The 23,931-nt window shown below is 45.8% G+C and overlaps 2 protein-coding genes across 3 annotated transcripts; one reads left to right on the top strand and one right to left on the bottom strand.

The window, feature by feature from the left end:
• Positions 1 to 31: 31 nt before the first annotated feature.
• tbcd (tubulin folding cofactor D) lies at positions 32 to 23,931 on the top strand. 2 transcript variants are annotated; one of them, XM_083676828.1, is made up of 40 exons: positions 32 to 113; positions 411 to 609; positions 781 to 831; positions 928 to 1,025; positions 1,117 to 1,218; positions 1,374 to 1,520; positions 1,741 to 1,796; positions 2,339 to 2,471; positions 3,604 to 3,649; positions 4,089 to 4,221; positions 4,348 to 4,490; positions 4,592 to 4,652; positions 4,862 to 4,936; positions 5,071 to 5,165; positions 10,550 to 10,706; positions 13,747 to 13,804; positions 13,905 to 13,934; positions 14,276 to 14,361; positions 14,908 to 14,988; positions 15,125 to 15,198; positions 15,397 to 15,514; positions 15,722 to 15,782; positions 16,430 to 16,452; positions 16,576 to 16,607; positions 16,757 to 16,819; positions 17,009 to 17,085; positions 17,189 to 17,270; positions 17,423 to 17,541; positions 17,692 to 17,783; positions 18,170 to 18,310; positions 19,532 to 19,615; positions 19,987 to 20,145; positions 20,487 to 20,625; positions 22,038 to 22,159; positions 22,348 to 22,425; positions 22,552 to 22,641; positions 22,734 to 22,821; positions 23,034 to 23,143; positions 23,271 to 23,355; positions 23,727 to 23,931. In XM_083676828.1, exons 2-40 carry the CDS (start codon positions 420 to 422, stop codon positions 23,739 to 23,741), a joined length of 3,594 nt encoding a protein of 1,197 aa, XP_083532954.1. In that variant the 5' UTR covers positions 32 to 113; positions 411 to 419; the 3' UTR covers positions 23,742 to 23,931. The 2 variants fall into 2 exon arrangements, with proteins under 2 accessions (XP_083532954.1, XP_083532955.1); XM_083676829.1 differs by having other exon boundaries at positions 39 to 113; positions 416 to 609.
• Positions 5,246 to 9,446, bottom strand: znf750 (zinc finger protein 750). The gene is made up of 3 exons (XM_083676835.1): positions 9,296 to 9,446; positions 6,425 to 7,720; positions 5,246 to 6,243 (listed from the first exon to the last, which is right to left on the bottom strand). The coding sequence occupies exons 2-3, from the start codon at positions 7,696 to 7,698 to the stop codon at positions 5,586 to 5,588; spliced, it is 1,932 nt and encodes a 643-aa protein (XP_083532961.1). The 5' UTR covers positions 7,699 to 7,720; positions 9,296 to 9,446; the 3' UTR covers positions 5,246 to 5,585.

Below are 23,931 nucleotides of genomic sequence, written 5' to 3'. Positions count from 1 at the left end.
CCAAACGCCCACCGTACTTTAGGGTGGTCCTTCACAACATAACATACTGGTGGCTTCCGCATGATCCTTTTCAGAAGTAATATACTTCATTGATTGGGCGACAATTAAGAATTGTAAGTATGTATGTATTATCTTTGAATGAACAGATTCTCGTTGTGTGGATGATCATTTAATTCCTCGTTTTTTTCTTTGCCTCTAGTTAGCATTGGCTACCCATTGTAATGTAATCGTCAACAAGAAGCTGCGTCACACCCACATTCAGTTTAGCTTCTGGCTTTCATGAATTGTCAATGCCAAATTATCTGCAGACCACAATTTAATCATTAAACACTTTCTAACATTAGATTTCACTTTTCACCAAATCAATACATGGCAAGTGCACGAATTATAAAACCTCATCTCTCTTCAAGCCAAGGACAATGGCATTGACTGACGTGGACAACAGTGACATCGACGAGGATGGAGCCGGTGAGTCCCAAGATGTGATCGCAAAGGCCAGCGTCCTGGATGGATTCAGCGAGAGCGGTGAGACCCGCGCCCTGATCGCCAGCCTCCCGGAGGTCCACGGGGATATTGTGACAAGGGAATCTGTCACTGAAAGATTCATTGGTGAGAATACCTGTCGCGTGAAATCTGGTGAATGTTCTCAGGTTATTATGACCAACTTGGAATTTATTGTAGGCCTGTATTATCGACACACATCATCACATTGCTGACCTGGACAATACCAGTATGAGTATGCTTCCCACTTTAATTAGTTTTTTCCCCTCATTATTTCAGTCATAATGGACAGGTATCAGGAGCAGCCACATCTTCTGGACCCACATCTGGGTAACACATTGATAACAATGATTAAATAAACGTTAGCATTATACTTACCTATGTGTATTCTCTGAGAAATGCTGACACAGATTTCTTCCTTAACAGAGTGGATGATGAACATGCTTTTAGAACTCACAAGAAGTGAGAAGTCCCCCCCTTTACTGGTCCACCTCAGCTTTAAATTTCTCTACATTATCTCTAAGGTAAGTCAGACAGACAATTATCTTCCTGGAGTTAATTGCCACATCATTCTTTTGTGTCTGCTTACTGTACGCGTTAACCTTGGCCATGCAGGTGAGAGGTTACAAAGTCTTCATGCAGCTCTTCCCCCATGAGGTGGCTGATGTCCAGCCAGTCCTAGACCTCTTGTGCAGGCAAGACCCCAAAGACCCAAAGGTGAGTCTTCTGAGTACTCGACAGAGTACTTCTGTATTATTTTAATGGAAGTATATTTATGCTGTCACTTATTCATTCATTTATGACATTGGTTTAAATTGGATACCATGTCTACTGACTACAAAGGGAAATGTCTCTCTCACTGCTTTTCTCAGACATGGGAAACTCGCTACATGCTGCTTCTGTGGCTCTCCATGACCTGTCTCATACCCTTTGACCTATCCCGTCTGGACGGTAACCTGGACTCTGATTCTGGTCAGGCCAGAGAGTCTATCATGGACCGCATCCTTGCTGTTGCAAAGGTATGTTAGCCGTATCTGCCGTGAACAATGTTCACCTTCCGTCCACCTTCTTAATAGGACTGATTGAAACACCTCACGCCCCTCCCACTGCTGGCTTATAAGAGGCTAGGCTTAATGATGACATGATTCATTGATTAAATTCCAGTTCATTATTTGAGTCTCTCATAGAAGTCTCTTTCGAGGTGTGTTGTGACTGCAATCTTGTGTTTTTGATTTGCAGTCTTACCTGGCTGTCAGTGATAAGTCCAGGGATGCTGCATCTATGTTGGTATCAAAGTAAGTATACAGCCATGTTGAGAGTTTAAGAAATTGCATGCATCTCTATAGCCTGGTCTTTATTTAAGGAATGATCTGACTGGACCATGTTAGTTAATTGGTAGATTTGTTTTATCGGATATGTTTTTTGCCTACTCTAGTGATATTGATCAAATTATTATCTACTTGCACTAACAAATGTATCTTATCCTTGAGACTCATCTACAATATCTATGTGCAATATCCTCTATGTCTCAGGTACCACCAAATCTACTCATGAAATAAATTTGATATCTCAGTGACCAAATCTTGATTTCCCACATCATGTGATTTAACCAAAGCTAGTATCACTTAATCAAGGACACTTTATTTGATGTACAGGTTAACCTATAGTATACAAATCATCCACAAACCACACAGCAATGTTCCCAATATGATTTAGTAATGTTGCATTTCATGTCCCTCCCAGAAGAGGGCAAGCTTGTATTTGAAGATGAATACCTTGATGACGCTGCAAAATCGCTCTTAGCCTACACAGTTATTCGTTGCTATTGTCTGTGTAGGTTTGTGACACGTCCTGACGTGAAGCTGAAGCGACTTGGAGACTTCTTGGATTGGAGTCTCACCACTGTATCTCAGGCTAATGACCTGACCATGGTGGGGACGGTTTTACTGGATGGTGCTTTGCAGTCGCTGGTAAACACACACTCAACCTTCCAACCCCTCCCAGAGAGGATGCTTTGGTAGACCTGCCAACAATGATGTGGTTTTAACACGATTGCTGTGTGTGTGTGTGTGTGTGTGTGTGTGTGTGTGTGTGTGTGTGTGTGTGTGTGTGTGTGTGTGTGTGTGTGTGTGTGTGTGTGTGTGTGTGTGTGTGTGTGTGTGTGTGTGTGTGTGTATATGTGTGTGAATGTGTGTGTGCGCGTGCGTGTGCATGCGCACTATATATAGTCGTTTGTACAGTGTAGTTTCAAAGATCTAACATGACTGATATGTTTCACATAATTGCAAATGTGGTTTTGGCAGGTGCGTAGAGCATGTGTTTCATCTGTGAGGGCGAGGGAAAGAAGACTTGCCTTGTCTACTTAGGTTGTAAAGCTAACCTGTTCTTTACTTGGGGAAGGGCTTTGGGGGCCATAGCACAACCCTAACCCTCAAAAACCCCTACCCTCTTTCCGAAACCTGCTCTGGAATTGCTATATATCCTGATTGTGCAATATATTTTCATGTCAACTGTTGCATCAGCTTAGGCTAATTTAATGCAGCCCTTAAGCAAGCAGTATGAAAGTTATTATTGGCATTAAAACTTGCCCTGCAAAGGATGTTAAAAAAAACAAAAAAACTTGCCCTGCATGTTTTTTTTAGTTTTTTTTTTAAACCGTCTCTCTTTGCACTATGCACTTTGTCTGTGAGTAGAAACTGGCTCTATCTGGTGCTTGTGGCATTTAAAACTTGCTCAGTGTGTTCTGACTGCCCCGGGTGCTTAAACTTGCTCATAAGCACTTTGTTTTGCGGAGTTACCTTTTGAGTTTCATAAAACTGCTTTATAATGGGTCAGACAAATAGGAAGGAGAAACAGAGAATTTCATTTAAAAAAAAAAAAAATAGGCAATGCCACAATACCTGCTATAACACATCAGCAGTATCAAAGTGGTAACTTCAAATGCTACCTGCAAGTATAACACTCTGGAGTTTGACCCTCAGTTGATAGTTCAGTCAAAGTCACATGTATGAGCACACCCTATAGGGCAGTTACAGAGTTTGCTTTGTGTTCCAGTATGCAACAATACACAATTGATCTTGTCCTCTCTCTTGTGTCCTCCAGGCACAGCTTTTCAAGCACGGAAAGAGAGATGATTTCCTCCAGTATGGTAAGTGCGCCATACAATAACAGATCGATCATTTGACGCTCATTCATATGATGGCACTATGATGCTAATTTTTAACGACCTAAGAAATTCTTGACCACCTGACCTGTCACATTATTAACATGTCGTTCAAATCTTATCCTCAAGGTGGCACTGCATGTGCCTCCACGCTACAGAAAGTTAGTTAACAGATTTTCACACTTTTTACTTTAAAGGGACCCTTCACCATTTCAAAAACCCTTCCCTCATATTCATTTTGAAACCTCCTATGAACATTGTTAAAATATAAGTTTATATGCATTCTGCAACTTGGTTTGAGAGGGTGTCATGGCGTTATGTCATCCTTTTGGTGCTGGGGGATGGAACGACAAGAGAAAAAACAAGTAAAGAATTCCTCAGGTCCCTACTAATGTGACATGTTATTGGTGTGTGTGGTCCCCAGCCCCAACGGTGCTACAGTGTCTGGACCAGCGGCGTGTGTCTGAGAGCAGCCTGGCCATGATCAGGAAGCTGGGGGTCAAACTGGTCCAAAGACTGGGACTGACCTTCCTCAAGCCACGCCTGGCCAAGTGGAGGTCAGACATGAGTTAGTCTTCAGTTAGATCTACTATTGACCTAGATGTGTGTGAACTAGATGTATGGTAGTAGGCCTTACTGTTAATGAATGTGCTGACAGCTTGGTGTGTATGCTCTTTCCTCAGGTACCAGAGAGGAAACCGGTCCCTGGCAGCCAACCTGTCCCAGTCCCAGTCTAGCACAGTCATAGAAGCTGTGACCCCAGACATGGAAACTCAAAGCCAGGAAGAGGACTATGACATTCCTGAGGAGGTGGAGAATGTCATTGGTCAGTGCCTCTCTCTCCTCATTTGTTGAGAAGCCAAGTCAGGTCTGATGTGTTGTGTCAAATAGGTTCATAGTTGACAGTATGTTATATTCACTTTACAGAGCAACTGCTGGTGGGGCTGAAAGACAAGGAAACAATTGTCCGCTGGTCTGCAGCCAAGGGGTACAGTATTGTAACATTTTATTAGCAAAAATCTTAACATTGTAATTACCATGTTATTACCATTGACATACTCAATAGGTAGGAGCACCACTATACAGTAGGAAAAGTTTGTATTTGTGTTGAAGATGTACTCTTGACTGCAGCACTGCAAATTGCACAAAGGCTCCTGTGTAATTAGAAAAGATGAATCATTTTTCTAATCTTCTCAGTATCGGGAGAGTGACTGGGAGGCTTCCCAAGGAGCTGGCAGATGAGGTTGTGGGATCAGTGCTGGATTGTTTCAGGTAAGATCTTAGTACTCATCAGACTCAATATTATATAATATGCTTTTATTTATTCTTGATTAGTCACACCATCTCATAGAGACTGTGTTGCTGTCATGTCATGTCATGTCATGTCATGTCTATGCATGTTTCAGCTTCCAGGAGACAGACAATGCCTGGCATGGGGGCTGCCTTGGGCTGGCAGAGCTGGGCAGGAGAGGTCTGCTGGTGCCCTCGCGCCTTTCAGATGGTATGTAACTACACAGTTAAAGCACAGTCAGAACAATAATCACAAATCATCCACACAATTAGTTTTTTTATTCAACTATTGTTTTTCTTAACATATTTACAGTTTACCACCACCCTGTTCCCACATTGTTATGGTCAAAATGGATACAATAATATTTACCTGTACCCTGTCAGTGCATGAAAGAAGATTTTTTGGCGGGTTCTTTCAGTCCCTATAGCCGCCTGCAAACAAACCAGCTACCCCACATATAAATGTTTATAAAAACATTGAAATAGTCTTATTTTCAGTGCTTGGTAAACATTTGATCATTATCAATCCGGATGACGTAATTGAAGTTGAGCGTGTGTCTTTAGAGGTTTACGCAGCTCCACTGCTATTGATTCAGTAGCATAGCATGTCCCTATGTTCAACAGTCAGTGGCTAGCAGCAGCGAGGTCTCCTTCTGAGAGCTCGGCCTGACTCTTTCCCCTTGGCTCTCTTAGCTTGTTTCTGTGAGGTAAGCTGAGCCTCTCTGCTGCCTGCTCGTTTCACCCCCCTGACATTGATGGTCTGCTCTGCCTTGGCTGTGGGTTTCACATCCCCTGTGAGAGCTGGAGCTGGAGTTGGGGGACAGGGGCAGCTATGGCTGCTAGGGTCTGTGGAGCATACTGACAGGCTGTCTGCCATGCTGAGGCTGCAAGAGCTGGTTGTAGAGGTGGCACTGGCCAGCTGGCAGAGTGCCAGGGCTGCGGTCTGTCTCTGTTGGTCACAGGGCTCCTTAACTGACGCTGTAGGCTCTGGTCTGGAACCCTGTTGGAGACCCCCCGAGGTGGCCATTGTGGGGCAGTGGTCTGGGCTGCTGGGTGGAGCCCTAAGGCTCAGGTTCAGAGGCAGGTCCTCCTGCATGTCGTCTGTATCAGGATAACGTTGTCTGCTGGTGTGGAGGTCAGATGTGTTGGTGTCCATGTCTTGGTACCTTTTTGAGAGATTAAGAGGGGCCAGCTCTTCCTCAGCATCATCATCTTCCTCATGTTCAGATGAGGGGTCATTGCATTCCTCAAACACTGATGGAGATGACTCTGTGCTGTTTCCAGATGACCTGAGAAGAGGAATAAGACCGTCATCCATCAGGCATACAAGGATGACACTGAATTCAATTTACAATTCATGCTGTGACATCTTAGCCTGATTAATTTAGCCAAAATTCCCATAGGCTGAATGGGCAAATGTTTGTTTGTTTATTTATTTGTGTATGGTTTTGTTCAAGTAATGCAACTTACCCTTCTTCCAAAAGCGTAGTTCTTGATTGCAGCAGGTGTTGTGGAGTGTCCTCTTTGCCTTTGTCTGTTCTGATTGGTTGAGGGACCAGAACTGTATTTCCTAATTGGCTAACAGGCTTTGGTTCCCCTAGGACAGTGTAGTGGGGACCATTGGAGTCTCTCTGAGTAAAGTGTAAGGTACTGGGTCTGTCAGGAGATCCTGAGGCAGCACACCCCACCATGGGGCTCAGTCTGGTGGGCTTGTCCCCACCCTGCTCCTGGCTGCTCTCCTTCTCTGTGGGCCTGTCATGTGGGTCACTGTTGGGGCGTGAGTGGATGTAAACGTACTCCCTTGGCCCAAAGTCTGGCCCATACATGTCCAGAGGATACCTGGATCCTGGTAGGGGAAGTTCGGGGGGGCGGTACATGCCATATGGCAGTGGGGGGCCCGGTTGAAGGGAGGGGCAGTATCTGTATGAGTATTGGGGGAAGAGGGAGGGGTGCACTGGGGCTAGGGGCTGAGGTATTACATGCCTCTGGGGTTCCAGGAAAGTTGAGCGGTAGGAATGGGAGTTTGGCCCGTTCAGGTGTGGGTTCCCTGGGAGTAAGTAGGGCTGGTAGAGGTGTAGAGGGCGCTCAGGGAACAGGTATGGGGAATATTCAGGAACCATGTGAGGAGGGAGAGGTTTCAGGGGCATTGATGTTGCCAGTGGGCCCCAGGGGAAGACGGGGTTATTAAACGGTGGAACTGGGGCAGGTGGCTCCTCTGATTGGTGTATGGGTGACTTCAGGCCCTCAGTACTCTCTCTGTTGGGTGTGACTGGAGAGAAGGCGGATGGGCGGGGTAAAGACTTGGCCTCTTTGTTCTCTCTGTTGTCATGCATCTCTGGGCTTAGTTTCATCACACCCTGACTGTCCTTCCTGGCGGGGCTCTCATGCCCTTCCTCTCTCTCATCTTTCTTCTTCTCCTCAGTCTTTTCTTCTTCCACATCTCCCTGGCTCTCAGGGCTGCTGGTGGGGTCCACAGGCTGGGGACCAGAGGGATCTTTCTCTTTCTGGGTCAGAGGTGAAGGGTCTCCCTTCGCTAGGGGCTTGACTTGCCTCCCTACATGCCCACCTTTCTGAGAAACCAGGGAGATGGAGTTCTTACACAGGTTGTATTTCATGTGGTTGAAGAGATGGGACTTCTCATTGCAGGTGAAGGGACACTGGAAGCACTGGTACTTGTAAGGCTTGCCTGGAGGCCTGGGAATGTAGTGCGGCCTCTTTGGCTTGCGTTCCTGAACTGTGTCCATCCTGCTCTTCTGGGCCCTTTCACTGAAAGGACAACAGGTTGAAATAACAGATCAGGGATTAGTTGGGGGGTACTTAGAAAAGTATCTTAGCTCTCTCTTTATATATTGATCTTTAAACAAATATCAGGCATCAGCATTTAGAATATCCCATTGTCAGTAGGTTTATTGCCACCTTCTCACTGAGTTGACTGATGAGGGTTAGATTAATGGTGTTGCCAGACAGGTTCAGTTGGAGAGCAGCTCATGCGGACAGGTTTTCCCCCCCTGTGTAGCCTCAACTGCTCAGGCAGAAAAATCCCTAACTGTACGAAACAGTGGGCCCTCAGGCTAATCTATTCAAGTAATAGTTGTTCAGGTTGATGATTGGTGGCAAGCTACAACAAGGAAAACACACAGTCCAACACAAGAACCGTCACAGTATGCAAACTACCCGTATCTTTGCATGGGTACTTATGTGTCATGGTCAGGCCACTCCTGTCTGTCCATCAACAGTATCTATCCGTCTGTCTGTGCGTGAGGAGAGTAGCTAGGCACCACGCAGGCAGTCAGGGTACTATAGCTAGGCACTCAGGCAGACCTGCAGGGCATGTAGAGACTCGCCTTTCTCTCTCCCTAGTAAACTCTTCGCTGACGGCGTGGGAACCAGCAGCCACCTGCTTCCCATGACTACACCTGCGGGATGCGCACAACTCAGACACATCGGCTGATGATGATGATCTCATCAGTGGATAGAGATAGAGAATGACTGGCCAACTGAGGCACCATGTTTCCTGGTGAGAGTACCCGACAGAGGGTTTACTTTCAGGAAAGACCTGTGTGTGATGGCTGCTACAGCATTTCCTCTAAACTAAATTGAGTGCGCTAGCAAAAGTGCGAAAGAACATTTCTTAACTCCTATTCAAAGTAAATCCTTTTCAAGTTTGCTATTTCAAACACCACAGATTTTTCTCTTTGAAAATGAACTGTCACCTTAGGCCATGTGTTAGTCGGTGCAGGGCCTCGCCTACAGGAACCTGCTTGTCACGCGCTGTCGCAAGAAGTCGTCACTCAAGTTTCTACACAGGTGTTGCACGAAACGCCACTCCCTTCTAAAGAAGTGGAAATTAATTGGAATTTGACAACTTTTGTTGTGTGTTTCGCCTTACACCTGTAGTTTTCCTGAATCTAGCCAACAATTACTTTCACCGCAAGAATTACATTATTTAACCAAACTCAAAGCCTCATACATTACAATGTGTCAATTCTTATTAAGCATATATTAACTAAATCCTAAAAAGTGTGCTATAATCCCATTCTACTGCCTCTATAGTCTCTGTTGATTGTTGAGGTAATTGCCAGGTGCAGCCAGCTCAGTTTGTGAGTTTGTCAGTCAAGCTGATGCAGGCAGCAGGTTATTAGAATACACAGCTTGGTAACAGGTGCACAGTGCGTCTTACCCCAAATACACCTGTGGCTGCACAAACACCACCTCCAAGCAACACTTAGGCACTGTTCATCTCAATAGGAGGATAGCTTATTGCTGTAATCTAAAGGGCCCAATTGTATTCATAAACTGCCATTTTCCTCCACTGGTTATACTTGCCGTAGATAGGCTTACCTGCTCTGTTTCTGACAACGATCACACAGTCTGTTCGGTCCACAACAAGGAGCCCCTCTCCGCTATCTCCTGCCAGTGTTAGTGTCCAAGTGTGATGTTCTCTATAGTGCGTGTTGGTTGTCCCGAGTGTGTCTGTGGGTGTATGCTCCGCTGCCTGATCTGTGGTCTGTGGTGAGTTTGTCTCTCTGAGGTCTTAGCTCCCTAGGGGGCGGGGCCTCAGCCCAGGCAGCAGGGCCCTGAGGCAACATTGATGCACCTGATATTAGTCAGGCCCTGAGCCATGATTTACATGATGAAAAAACATCAATCTCTCTCTTCCTCCCTCCCTCCCTCTCTTCTTTCTCTTTCATGGGAAAGACCACATGGGCATCAGGATGGGAAGGGCAAGGCTTACACACACTGCTCATAAGTGCACAATCATTAATTTAAATTAGACTCAAATGTTTGATTAGGCTGGGCTGAATGTTTTAACTGCTGTTCTCATGGCATTGTTAGGAAGTTGTTAGAAATGGCGGGGAAAATTGTTTTTGCATGCTAGCAAATAAGGATGTTGGCACTGACTGTTTACTTTAAGACACATTTTCAGTGTTCAATGTAACATGAGAAGCAGGTTTTCCAGGAACTCATACCTAATGACCCAAAACATGAGGGAATTGTGAAGTTTGACACCAAGTGGGTTATGGTAAAATAATAAAAATTGCCAAATTGGATACCACAGGTGGTGTTTATTTTATAAATGTTTTAATTGTATTTGTGAAAGACAAAATGAAAAGAAAGGCAAATTATGTGGACTGTCATTGCGTAAATGTGTCTCCTTTGTCTATATGTCAATATAGATATATAAAGTGATTTTGCGTTAAAACTTCATTCAATATTTTTATTTATTTATTTATTTAATTTTTTTTTATGTCATATGCTCTGCTGCTACATTGATCTGTAAACAATCAATACAATACTAGTTTAATGCTCTCAAGGTGAATGTTTGACACCTATCTTCTTACAGCCCGCACCGCTAATTAGTCCTGTGGTTTGCTAAGCTACAGGACTTTGTGGCTGGTGGCTGTTCAGCTGTAAACCAACACCGCATGCTTGTGTGTCTGTCATCTTTCATTACCGGGAGCATAAAGCTTTGATTGTATACTGTTGACATTCAGATGATGCAATGATGATAAAGCTGCTGACATGGGTGGATAAACCTGTGTTGTTGTTTTTCCGAGACCATACCACTCATGTGTCTTTGCTCTGTTTCTGCAGTGGTCCCGCTCATCCTGAAGGCTCTGACCTATGATGAGAAGAGGGGGGCGTGTAGTGTGGGCTCCAACGTACGTGACGCTGCCTGCTACGTGTGCTGGGCCTTCGCCAGGGCCTATGAGCCCACCGAGCTCAAGCCCTTCGTCACCCAGATCGCCAGGTAATTCTCCTCTTCCTCAGTCCTCAACCTCCTTTCAAGTACATGAGGCCACGTTTGATGTGGTACTGCCCAAAAGGACTGCTCTGGGAGGCTATCCAATGGTAATAACCACTTACTGTGTGTTCTTCCCTTCCCACACTGTTAAACAGCAGGTCTGATAATATGTGATCTTGTGTAATCAAGAGATCCTCAGCAGGTCAGCACTGAGGCTCAACTTGGGTGGGAGGTTTTTCTCATGATCTTACTTGATCATGAGATTGGTGTTTTGCTCACTAATAGTAGTAGTTTAACGAAGGACTTTTAGATAACAGAATTTTAAACAGCAATATTGCCAACCAAAATGGTGCCAAATATACTATTCTCAAGATCTCATCAGAACTTCGGCACTAGTGCACAATAGCATACATATAACACCAGAAAGAGAGTTGTAAACGTTGATAAAGGATCTTTGATTGGTGTGCTATCAGAGAGAAAGCCTGCCTGACTGACATAACTGTATGGTCCACAGTGCATTTTGCGTAATCGGAGTCGATCCTGATTTGCATAGCAGCTGTATCGCTGTTATTTACTGCCTGAAACCAGTTTTTATATGATTCTGCTCGGAGATTGCCTGGCTGGTTGTCTTAGCTCTACCTCTGACATTAGCGGAGTGCTTGTGTGTGTTAAATCACAGATAATACAATTCTACCAATGATACAGATGTCTCACCTCTCTGCCAATTGATTTTAAATGTAATTTATTTTAGATTTGAAGTTTATTCCAATAAACTACAGTGTCATATAAACTGTGGCGTCAGCAGAGATAATGACTAATGGTGACACCTGTGTATAAAGACAATTATCCACCTCTAAGTACACCCTTCACAAGCCTCAGCTTGCTCTGCCTCATCTGTTAACCCTGTCTCGATGCTAAGCCATACACGCTCAACTCGTTTTTAGCGTTGATGGGCTTATTGTATTTCTCTCGGAAGGTGCTCCTTTGTCTCAGTTGAAAGATGAGTGGATGTCCTCGGACGTGCTCATGTCTCTCCTAGCCAGGCTGAGAGGAGCAGAGTGAGGGGGTGATGAGAGGAGGACCGCCACTAGATTGGTAATCAGGTGTCCCAGTGTATGCAGACCCAACTCTTTTTTTTTTTTTTTCCTTCAATATACTGGCAGTGGCTTATGATGTGGTTATGGTGTCATGATGTGGTCACCAGTTCATTTGCATTTGACTGGATTTAGGAAGAGTGTAGATCGGTTGTATGTCATGGTTATGGGTCAAGTTGTTAAGACACTGGTGTGATGTTGGCATAAAATTGTTTTCAACCAATATGAAGACCTGAACCTAAACAGCATACACAAAGGGCACTTCAAGATTGATGTTTGAAGCTTTAAGTTTTAAGTGATTACGCAATGTCTTGAGTTGCATGGCCTTTTTTACCACAAAATAACGCGTACACGCACGCACGCACACACACACACACACACACACACACACACAAGCTCTGTACTGTAGCTACAATACCTGTATCAAGAGTGTGTGTTGAGATGCACACTAGTTGTGATGCCCTGCCCTCCTCCTCCCTCCCTTGTCGACAAGTGTGGGCCTGTGTGCCCCTGACTGTGCAGACCAGCTCTGCAGTAATGTCAGTTTGAACCCCCCCTCCCCACACACACACACACACACACACACACACCTACCAGCACCCTCCTGTTCCCTTCCCTACAGCACTGCCTGGTTTCGCCTGTTGCTGTAGGTTTCGGTCGCCGTTTGGCACAGAGGCTCAGACAAGCTGAGTCCTGCACCTTATTCATGAAAGTCTGATGACATTTTGACTCAACTTTAGTGTGGCATTTACATGCAACGCAACTGTTGAGCCACATGAACGAACACACACACACACACACACACACACACACACACACACACACAGCAGATGCTGTATGCCTGGTTGTTATTATTATAGCCCTATGTAGAATGTCCTCAGGACACTGTCCTCCTTGGGATTCTCTATGGCTTTTGGTCCCTCCAGGCCATAGGCTGTTGGTGAGACTAAAGTGGCCAGCTCCAGGCCTGTACCTTACTGTTGGGATACAGGCAGGGAGCACACGGGTAGAGCAAACAGAGCCAGAGGCTCTTTCTCCCTCAGGCTGTCAGAGTGACTTCACAAGGGCTCCTTTACACACCCGCACCCACCTGCCCATCCCTCCTATAACATTGAGAAGTAACACAAATAAGACATACTCAATCATACGGAAGTTGTTGTTAACATACACTCACTGAGCACTTTATTATGAACACCTGTACACCTTCTCATGGTGGAGGTGGTGTAATGCTGTGGGGAATGTTTTCTTGGCACACTTTGGACCCGTTAATACCAATCAATCATCGCTTGAATGTCACAGCCTATTTGAGTAATGTTGCTCACAATGTGCATCCCTTCATGGCCACAATTTACCCATCTTCTAATGGCTACTTCCAGCATGATAATGCACCATGTCGCAAAGAAAAAGCAGTCTCAAACTGGTTTCATGAACATGACAATTCATTCATTGATTTCAGTGTTCTTCAGTGGCCTTCCCAGTCACCGGATCTGAATCTAATAGAACACCTTTGGGATGTGGTAGAACGGGAGATTCACGGCTTGAAAGTGCACCTGAAAAATCTGCAGGAATTGCGTGATGCGATCATGTCATCATGGACCAGAATCTCAAAGGAATGTTTCCAACATCTTGTGGAATCAATGCCATGAAGAATTGAGGCTGTTTTGAGAGCAAAGGGAGGCCCTACCCAGTATTAGTATAGTGTTCCTAATAAAGTCCTCAGTGAGTGTAGATGCATGCACTGTGCTGCATTAAGACCGCAGTTAATCATATTAGGTGTTTTTCTTTCTGTGGGTCCATCAACCTTTGTTAATCTGTGTCTATCTATCGTCAATAATCCTCTCATGTCCCATTGCACTGACTTCACTGTGGTCTGATACCAAGACAGCTATCTACAGAACCAGTGTACAGTAAACCTCCCTGTCCATTTATGCCTTGTCCCTCTCTCTCCTCAGTGCTCTGGTCATCACTGCTGTGTTCGACAGAAATGTCAACTGCCGCAGAGCAGCTTCAGTGAGTGCTCATTCATGTCTAAAACCTTCTTAATTACAAGATAACCTAATTGAGACCATTGCCAACCTGAAACCATGTCTCTTTCTCCCATCTCTCCCAGGCTGCTTTCCAGGAGAATGTTGGAAGACAGGTTTGTGAGCGCAGTTAGTTGGAAAGCTTTAGGTTATTACTTACCCCATGACTAATGCTAACAGACAGTAAATTAGAGTTTCTCTATTGCCAGCCATCCAGGTCTTGCTTGAACATGTCTTGTCACTTGAAGAAAAAAAGAAGTGAGTTAGGGTTAGGGACGATCAAGCTGAACTGATCACACATTGGTTCCAACCTTCGTAGAACTAAGCTTATGTCAATCATCAAATTTAGTGTTTCATTATCTACTCAGATTTCCTGCATTTTGGCCCATTGTGTACATTATGTGGGATTAACAGTCTGTCCTCTTGATCTAAGTAGAGAATCTTGTCTTCCTCACAGGGCACATTTCCTCATGGTATTGACATCCTTACAGCAGCAGACTACTTTGCAGTTGGAAATCTGAACAACTGCTACCTGACCATCAGGTAGGTGATGAGGAAAGGCCATCCCTGAACACGTTCCATCGTGGAAGCTTGAGGAGCATCTGTTAGGGGTCATGTCTGAGTCTCGTAACGTGAACTAATGAACAGTTAGAGAGTATGTGGTATTTGTATGTGCCGAGGACTGTGTATGCATGACACTTGTCCTTGATGCTGGCCTAGGGCGGAGTTCCCTCTTGTTATAAGCATCTCTGGCATCTCAGGAATGAGCTCTGTAAAGTGTTACTCCACCGCCCGTCATCTAAACGTTACCATTGGCGCAAATATGTCACCAGCACACCTTCCTTACACACCTAACCATAACACAATGTGAAAGATGCTTCCATGAACTACAAGAGTACAAAAGACTCTTGGTGAAGCTTTTGGTGAAGCAAAAAAATATTATGGAAAGAAACCTAATCAGCTGTTAAATAGTCAATGTGGGCCACCACCAACATGGAAACCCTTCCCTTTCAGTACAAATAGATATGAACTCACTTTGAGCTTTTGTGTGATGTGTGTATTAAAGACCTGTTTGCACCACCCCCTCAGTGTCTACGTCGCCAGTTTCCCAGAGTACACTCGGCCCATGATAGACCACCTGGTAGCCATGAAGATCAATCATTGGGATGGGTAAGGACTTTGATGGCATTTCCCCCCCTGTCCATACAAGTAGATTGTAACCTAAATGTATAGTTGTTTGAGGAGCAGCAGCGGCATTTAACAGAGAGAAGTGAGCTCCCATTGGATGTTTCTCTGTTGGATGCAGGGTGATTCGAGAGCTGGCGACGAAAGCACTCCATAACCTGACGCCTCAAGCCCCTGATTATATGGCTACTACAGGTAAACAATGCTGTCTTTCCTGCTCTAATGAGGCAATTATGTCATTGTGTTAATGTGTTTCTTACATCAAGTGACATTTAGTAACAATGGCTGTTGGGTTTTTTTGGCCTCTGAATTTGTCTATGAAATAAAAACTGGACAAACCAGATAGTTTTCGTGGTCATACTGTATATACTGTGTTTTGATTGTCTTTTTCAGTTTTGCCTCAGCTGTTGCCCCAAGCAATGGGTATTGACCTCCACGGTCGCCATGGTGCCATCCTGGCCTGTGCAGAGATCACCCACGCCCTGTACAAGCTCGGCACTCCGACCAACACGTAACCTCACACCCAAACCAGCCAATCAGAGAATCTCCCACGTGAACCAGCCAATCAGAAGCATATCTGCTCCAACAGATATCCTGATGTTGACTACTCACACAAACAACTGACCTCTTTACATTATTATCACGTGGATGTCATGAATGCTTTTACTGAAATGCTTTAGCATTTCTGTCTTTGCTCTTCCTGTTTGTTTACCTGTAGGCCAGTAACCGACGTCATCTCTTCAGACTCTGTGGATGGAATGAAAGGCATCCACCAGAGGGTCAGTTTCCTCATGGCCTCATGGCGCCTTTCTACTCCAGACTGGGTCCCACCCCAGACCTTTTTTTTTTTTGGGCCCAAGCACTGTTTTTCGCTTAGTTTTTCCACCACCCAGGCGATAATTTTCACCTTTTTCTCCAGCGAATTTCTTAGTAACAATTTCTTTGGTTGAATGTGAGGCATTTGTTATGTTTGAAAATGCACACGAAAATGAGCACAGATTGTTCACTTATTTAATTTCATAATGTTTAAACTCATAATGAAATGAAACGGGTGTTTACCTGCAGCAAACTTAATAGTGCATAAAAATGCTTCTAAGCGTGACTCCAAACCAAAGTGATAAATGGTTTGTATTGCATTTTCATGCAAGTAGCAGTCCCAAACAATAAGCCTAGTCAAACAATGGGAGGACACATCTCACACCTACCCCTAAACCCTGCCCAAGTCCCAAAAAGTCCCCCCCAGGGGGCCATGGCCCTGGGCTTTTTTTGGGCCGTTGGAAACTGAGGTCTGAGGCTTTGGGCCAAGCACCGGTGCCAAAGTGACAATGGAAAAGCGCCATCAGTGTCTTCCACCCCCCATAGATGTTCCTTCAAGTTGTAAATCTGCCTTCTGAATCCATAATCCATCTATTTGTTTTGCTTCCAGCTATTTGACAGAAAGCAATATAGGTAAGTACCCTATTGTCTCTGTTCATGTGTTACACAATGGTAAATGTGTTGCTTCCTCTGCTGACTGACCTTGAGTATTAGAAAGTCTTCAATAACAGTTCTGTGGTCTTCTCTCATCCTTAGGGGCTTTGGTGGTGAGCTGATGAGGCCAGCAGGTGTGTCTATCAAAGTCCATGCATTCTGAAAAGACTTCCAATAGCATAAAAAGTGTCTTAGTTTCTTGTTAACATGTTAACTATTTAGAATACAAAATGAACAATGGCCCTTGATGCGAATCACCCTGTTATTTGTCTCTCTCTCTCAGTCTGTACTCTCATTGAGAAGATGTCCCTCTCCAAGATGCCTTTCAAGGATGACCCTGTTATCAGTAAGTTTGCATGTTAAATCCGTTTTCTAGGCTACATTGGTTTTTTACTTGATATTTCGTTTTAGAGATCGTAATATCGACACTATTAGTACTGATGCCTTTATTTTGGGACTTAACTGGGTTAGGGAGGGGGGGGGATCATGAACCCATGACAGACAGATTATCTAACTGTGTAACTCTGTGTTTCAGCTGGCTGGCAGTGGCTGATTGATGACAGCTTGAAGAGCCTCCACCTCGTGTCCAGTGGAGCCAGGGATAGCATCAAGGTAGAGTACCACCCACTGACACCACTGATACGCAGCCCACCAGACACACTACTACCTCTGGAATCTCTCTTTCTCTCTGACCCTGTGGTCCTCCCCCCTGTAGGAGGCAGCAGTCTCAGCCTTGGCAGCGCTCTGTGAGGAGTATTACCAGGCCCAGCTGGGCCAGGCTGACACTGACATGCAGGGTGAGTAGAGGGCCACCAAGGATCAGGATGAGGCTACTAGGAAGCTTTATAAGCTGTAGATGGAAAGGATGCACAGTAATTTGACCTTTCTTTATCTCTTATGTGTCTGTGTGTCTGTGTCTGTATCTGTGTTTGTGTGTGTGTGTTTGTAGAACTGCTTGTGTCTCAGTACATCGCAGGGCTGAAGAATCCAGAGGTGCTGACCCGATGTGGCTCTGCCCTGGCTCTGGGCCGTCTGCCAAAGTTTATGATCCACAGCAAACTAGAGCAGGTGTGTATTTGACTCGTTTAAGCTAACCTCAGGCACTCTGTAAACTGTAAATGCAGAGAACATTTGTATAGTGTGTATGCATAGGACAATTTGTGTTTGTGACATCTTTGTGTGTGTGTGTGTGTGTGCGCACCTGTGTATGTCTTTCAGATCCTGGAGGGGTTTCAGCAGATGTGCAGTGCCTCCCAAAGGGAGGTCAGTTTCACCGAGGCCAGAAGAGATGCAGCCAGGGCCATGGCCCAGTGAGTGGCACCTCCTTAACCCTTCATCCTCCGGAACATTCTCTCTGTTCTTTTACCCTCTCCTCGCATTTTCACAACACTGTCCCTGTCGCCTGCTGTAAACCATCCTCCCAACTCTGTCCCCACTCTCTTTTCCCTTATCTCTCTCCTGTCTCTCCCTCCATTGTGTCTAGCCATTGAACTGCCTATCTCACGGACCGCGGCTGGAGTGTACCGTTTTAGGCCAAAAGAAACAACCAACTGCCCATACCTGCAGGACCTGAATTACACAAAAACCGACTCCCCTAACTCCTGCTCTCTATTTGTCTCTGTCTCTCTCTACTAATCTCATCAATCATTTCTCTCTCTCTCTGCCCCCCCCCCCTCTCTTCCTCCCCCTCCCCCAGAGTGTGTGTGACAGCGGGGGTGTGTGCCCAGGGTTCTGCTGCGTCTGTGCTGTGTGAAGAGAACATGGCGGAGGTGTACAGAGCTCTCCTGAACTGTCTGAGTGACTACACCACGGACAGCAGGGGGGACGTAGGGGCCTGGTGAGTACATCCATAACTCCTCTACCTTTCTCTCTCTCTCTCTCTCACACACACACTCCGGTGTGTTTCTCTTGCCCAGAGGGGGTGGAATGTTTTGCTGCAGGGCTCCACTACTCCCTCCCCCCACAGACATGTAACACCTAAGATGCCCCAGGCCATGCTTACCTGTACTGTGGAATGTCACCAAGCTTGTCACCTGTGCCCAGTGTGTGGGATGTGTCTGTCTATGCATGCACACACTCACACACACTCACCACACACACACACACACACTATCTCTGCCCCGCCCTCCCTCCCACTTTCAGTGGTGACACATTCCTCTGTGAGGTAGGAGCATCAGCAGGCCCTGAGGGTGAACCTTCCTCTCTCTTAACAGGAGGTGTCTGTGTCTGTGTCTGTGTCTGTGTCTGTGTCTGTGTCTGTGCCTGTGTCTGTGCCTGTGTCTGTGCCTGTGTGTGTGGGAGGAGGGGGGGGGGGCTGGCTGCCAAACCTTGAACCTTCACTAGTGTTCTCTACCCAAAGTCAACTCAACCCAATACATATGACAAGGAACCAGTCTTATCTGTTCTCATTAAACAAACATTCTTTCGTGCTCCTGTTTCCACCTGTCCTTGACTTTGTTCGCTGTTGCACCTCTCTTGGAGAACAGTTGTCCTGATTAACATATCACACAAACAAATGGTGCCCTGCGGAGATGACTCTGATTTGAATATCAAGCTCAATAGAACAGGGGGACCGGAATAGTGCCTTTGAGGATGGCATCAGGGATGCGTGTGTAGGCTTGTGTGTGCATACTTGTGTGTGCGCATGTGGTTGTGTGTCTATGTGTGTGTGTGTGTGTCTATGTGTGTCTATGTGTGTGTATGTGTGTGTATGTGTGTGTATGTGTGTGTATGTGTGTGTATGTGTGTGTATGTGTGTGCATGTGTGTGCATGTGTGTGCATGTGTGTGCATGTGTGTGCATGTGTGTGCATGTGTATGTGTATGTGTGTGTGTGTATGTGTATGTGTGTGTATGTGTGTGTGTGTATGTGTGTGTGTGTATGTGTGTGTGTGTGTGTGTGTGTGTGTGTGTGTGTGTGTGTGTGTGTGAGAGTGCTTGTGCGTGTGTGTGTGTGCGTGCGTGCCGTGCACATTTGTTTGTTTGTGTGTGAGTGTTTGTCATCGTGTGTATTTGATGGTGGTTCTAACTCCTCTCTTTCTCTCTCTGTGTGTGTCCAGGGTCCGAGAGGCAGCGATGAGTAGTCTGATGGAGGTCACCCTGCTGGTGATCAGCAGTGCTCCAGAACTCCTCTCTCCAGAACTGTGAGTAGAAATCACACACAGACGGCTTAAGGCCCCCAGCTGCATCATACTCACCTCTGCTGCACTGACACTATTCAATGGAACATTTGTGTCACTGTGCGTTTGGTACATCAGATAACTGACTTCACACAATTTCTCTTTTGACTTTTGGTTTAAACTTGGTCCTGGTCACTGGAGCGGATGAAAGCCCATTTCAGCTCTGGTCATCCGTCCCGTCATCCCCTGATCCTATTCTCTCTCTCTCTCTCTCTCTCTCTCTTTCTACCTCTCTCTACCTCTCTCTCTATCTCTCTCTCTCTTTCTACCTCTCTCTCTACATCTCTCTCTCTACCTCTACCTTTCTCTCTCTCTCTCTTTCTCTCTCCACTCAGGGTAAAGAGGATGATGTGCTGTGTGGCCCAGCAAGCAGCAGAGAAGATTGACCGCTACCGTGCCCACGCCGGCTCAGTCTTCCTGCGTCTCCTTCACAGCAGCGAGCCTGCAGTACCCCACATTCCCCACCGGGAGGAGCTGCTGAACATCTTCCCTGTGTGAGTCCTCTAACCCTCAGGCTGTAAAGACAGCACATTACAAGATCATTAAATGTTATTATTTCTATCAGAAGCAATGTGCCACCTGATTTAGTTTCAGGGAGTGTCACTGATTTATTACTGGGTTTGGGTATTGGGTGCATGCCAATACAGCATATTTAGTAATTTATCTCATCTCTTTGTAGTTTCTGCACATTAATATGAACTGTCACTGCCTCAGGTAGAATAGAAAATAGCTGTCAACAGCGAAATGTGATGTTGAACCCACACAGTTACAGTGCATACACCTTTTTTTGTATATACTGTATGATCCTATCGGGTACTTTTTGTTTATGTTTCAGTGAAGGGGCAGTTGATCTGAACTGGAACGCTCCATCTCAAGCCTTCCCCCACATCACGCAACTCCTGAGACTCCCCCAGTACCAGTACCACACACTCCTAGGCCTCACTGTGTCTGTGGGGGGGCTCACAGAGTCCACGGTATGTACGGCTCTCTTAACAGAACCTGGATCAGACCAGGCCCAGTGTCAGCACCACCAGTGTCATAAACTCTGCTCTCCATTGACGACGACTCTCCATTACGCCTAACAATAACCGAACCAGAGTCAGCAGCCGTGTCAGAGCCTGACTCACTGTCTCTGAACCGCCCTCTGCTGTCATGATGGGAGGCCAGGCCACTGGGTGCGGTGACGCACAGGTTACCTCTCCACTGATAGACGTCATTGTCAGGTTGACCATAAGAGGGAGCTGCTGCTCCTCTGTGAGCTAGTATTCAAACCACTAAAGATATAGCTAAAGTAAAATCTGCTCTCTCCAAAAACTCTTCTTGACTTTTTCAGGATTGTTAATAACACACCACACGCATCAGGTTGTACTCCTCTGGTCCATGTCCACTCTGTTCTTGTAAACAATATGGCAGCAACTACCTCAGCTGAAAACAAAACTCCGAGCTCATCCAGAACAAATTGATTCTGGAGCTGTGCTAGTGGTATTGGCATGCTAGCCTAGCCTTGCCCCCCCCGAAGCCATGCATTGCAGTGATGAATGAAGGTTTGTAAAAGCGTGTCTCGCTTCCCACTCCTGACCCCCCTCAGCTCCCATCACTCTGCAAGGCCCAGCCAGGGGCCCCAAACTGGGGGTTCAAACCCAGCCCCTGACCCAGTCCACCCACTCTCCCACTCAGCCTGTGAAAGCCTATCCCTCTAGTGGGACTCCACCCGTGGGGGAACGCGCTCAGGATGATTTGTGGAGGTTTTAGTTATTTTTAACCGTCAGTGTTTGTGGACGTAATAAAGAAAAATAAGGTGAAGGCCTTTAATAGGTGCAGTGAGGTTAGTAAAGCTCAACTCATCTGCCAACAGAGCCTGTAAATGAATTCCCTGGGAGGCGATCTGGCCTCCTCTCCTCCTTTCCCCACTTCTCTCTCTCTCTCTCTCTCTCTTTCCCGGCCTTTCCCCACTCAGAGTCCATATGGGCCCTGCGGAAGCTGGGTGGACTCTTAAAGCACTGTATCTCTGGACTGGGCTGTGTGGAGGAGAGGGAGCCAAGACAATACTGTATCCCTGGGCTTAATGGACGGTTCTCACACACACTGCCCAGAGTGAAAAAGCATCTATCCTGTATCCCGTGAACAGGGCCTCCCACTGTAGCAGACCACAACTCTCATATGTTCAGAAGAACTCATCTCAGTAATCAGCAAACGGAGACTGGACATGTCTGAATGCCAACTGTCTCAATGCCAATTGCTCCTCTCTCTGTTTTCGCTTCTGTCCGACGACTCTTGTTGCTATTTACGTTGCTATGCGAATGAATGAGTTGCTTTTTGTTGCGTAAGGTATTACCAGTAGCCTGATGTCATCACAGCCTTGCTGACCCTCCCCCACCCTCCGCAGGTGCGATTCTCATCCCAGTCCCTGTTTGAGCACCTGAAGGGGATCCAGCAGGACAGAGCTGCACTGGGACAGTTTGGAGACACACTGCTACAAATCTTCAGAGACCACCTGCACAACGACAGGTAACACAATCCACACACACACTTCCTCAACGGGGTAGGAAGTCTACAGGCATCGCAAGTCTCGGGATGTTACGTACTACTTAAAGATACGCAACCATATACAAGCTGTTCATGGAGATAAAAAGTAAGATCCATGAGGTGGTGTCATTTGAAAATGATTTGAATGTGTGTTGCTCTTCTGTCTACAGGGTCTCTGTCCCCTTTCTGAAGATGCTGGACCAAATGCTGGCTAATAGCAGCTTTGAGATTTTCACCACCGATAAGGAGTAAGTATTGAGAAGGGTATTCTTTATTTCGTACTCGATAGCGTAGCTGTTTACTCAAGTCCAAATTGGTTAATTGTTTTTTTTTCTTTTTCTTTCTCTCTCTCTCTCTCTCTCTTTTCCCCCAAGTCATCCGTTCTGTGTGGACTTGCTGACACTCTGCAAAGAGGAGATAAAGAGGTCCAAGGATGTTCAGAAGCTCCGCTCCTGTATAGCCGTGTGAGTGTTCACTTACACTAGGACCCTCACATACATACTCCAAATACCATACGACACTAGAACTCTCACTCTCTCCCTGGCTCTCTTGACAGGTTTTGTGGGCTGATCCAGTTCGAGGGGCCGGTCAGGAAGAAGGTCCTCTCCCAGCTCCTGATTCTCCTTTGTCACCCCTTCCCTGTGGTGGGTCCTCAGAGCTAGCATCGCCATATATATATTTATATATATATATATATATATATATATATATATATATGACGAATATCTTATGTTGTTGATGTCAGGCAATAAAGCTCTTGCAGAGATACCGTCCTCTCATTTTGGTGTGTATCTCTACACACATCTCTTGACATCTCTCTTGCTCTCTCTCTCTCTCTCTCTCTCTTTCACTGCAGATCAGAAAGACCACAGCCAGCCAGGTGTACGAGATGCTGCTGACCTACGACGATGTCATCGACCCTGACGTGATGGATGACGTCATGAACAGCCTGAGTGACACTAACTGGTTAGTGGTCACACAGGGTTGTTGCTACTGCAGATGAATCATGTAGGAACCTAAATCCTGTGGGATTTTGATTTGATGTTGTCTTAACGCTGCTCCGTACGTGTTCCTCTTTTGTCCCCTCGTTCAGGGAGGACAAAATTGCCACAGTGCGTACCCACAGGAACCAGATCTGTGATTGGCTTGTTGTGCCGAGGCCACAGGTGGTTGACAAGGTAACGTTTTTATAAAAACGGTGTTTTGCGTGTGTGAGTGGTGTCTGAAGGCCATATGCCAGCGGCAGCAGAGTCCATTCATTTCAGGGTTTCAAACTAAAGAGGTTTGTTTCTGTATAAGGTTTAACGTTGGTTGTTGGGCCTAGATGTCTGCCTTCCTTTGCCAACCCCTGATTCAATTTAGTATGTAATTAGTGCCTAATGAGGACTGTGAAGATAACGAGCAACATTCAAAGACATGACCTTCAACTATTTTGAGAGTAACAACTTGATTACATTTTTGCTTACCAAAAGAAATAACACATGTTACCATATTTAAGCTCCCTGTCACATCTGATTAAGCTCAACATTGTTTTTTCTTTCATCAATAGAGCTCTGTCCAGTAGTCTCCTCTCAGCAGGAATCATTAAACAGCACTGGATCCATCAGAAGGGTGTTCTGTGGGACACGGCCCCCCCATCACTTCCTGAAGCTGTCAGTCTGCATGTATCCGTTGATCTGTCAATTGACCTGATTACATACAACGTCAGTAAATATATGGACTCATCGAGTTAAAATCTGTCAATAAACAAACAA

The sequence above is a fragment of the Argentina silus genome (genome assembly GCF_951799395.1).
Source record: "Argentina silus genome assembly, chromosome: 9".
In the NCBI taxonomy this organism is placed as follows: Eukaryota; Metazoa; Chordata; class Actinopteri; order Argentiniformes; family Argentinidae; genus Argentina; species Argentina silus.
The sequence above is the reverse complement of the archived record's forward strand: the minus strand, read 5'-3'. Positions and strand labels throughout refer to the sequence as shown.

Excerpts from the sequence above, each read along its gene's own strand:
- tbcd (XM_083676828.1), top strand. The coding sequence starts at position 420 with ATGGCATTGACTGACGTGGACAACAGTGACATCGACGAGGATGGAGCC. Across the intron at positions 610-780 it reads TGTCACTGAAAGATTCATTG|TCATAATGGACAGGTATCAG; the intron begins GTGAGAATACCT and ends TCATTATTTCAG. Across the intron at positions 4,653-4,861 it reads CGCTGGTCTGCAGCCAAGGG|TATCGGGAGAGTGACTGGGA; the intron begins GTACAGTATTGT and ends TAATCTTCTCAG.
- znf750 (XM_083676835.1), bottom strand. The coding sequence starts at position 7,698 with ATGGACACAGTTCAGGAACGCAAGCCAAAGAGGCCGCACTACATTCCC. Across the intron at positions 6,244-6,424 it reads ACTACGCTTTTGGAAGAAGG|GTCATCTGGAAACAGCACAG; the intron begins GTAAGTTGCATT and ends TCCTCTTCTCAG.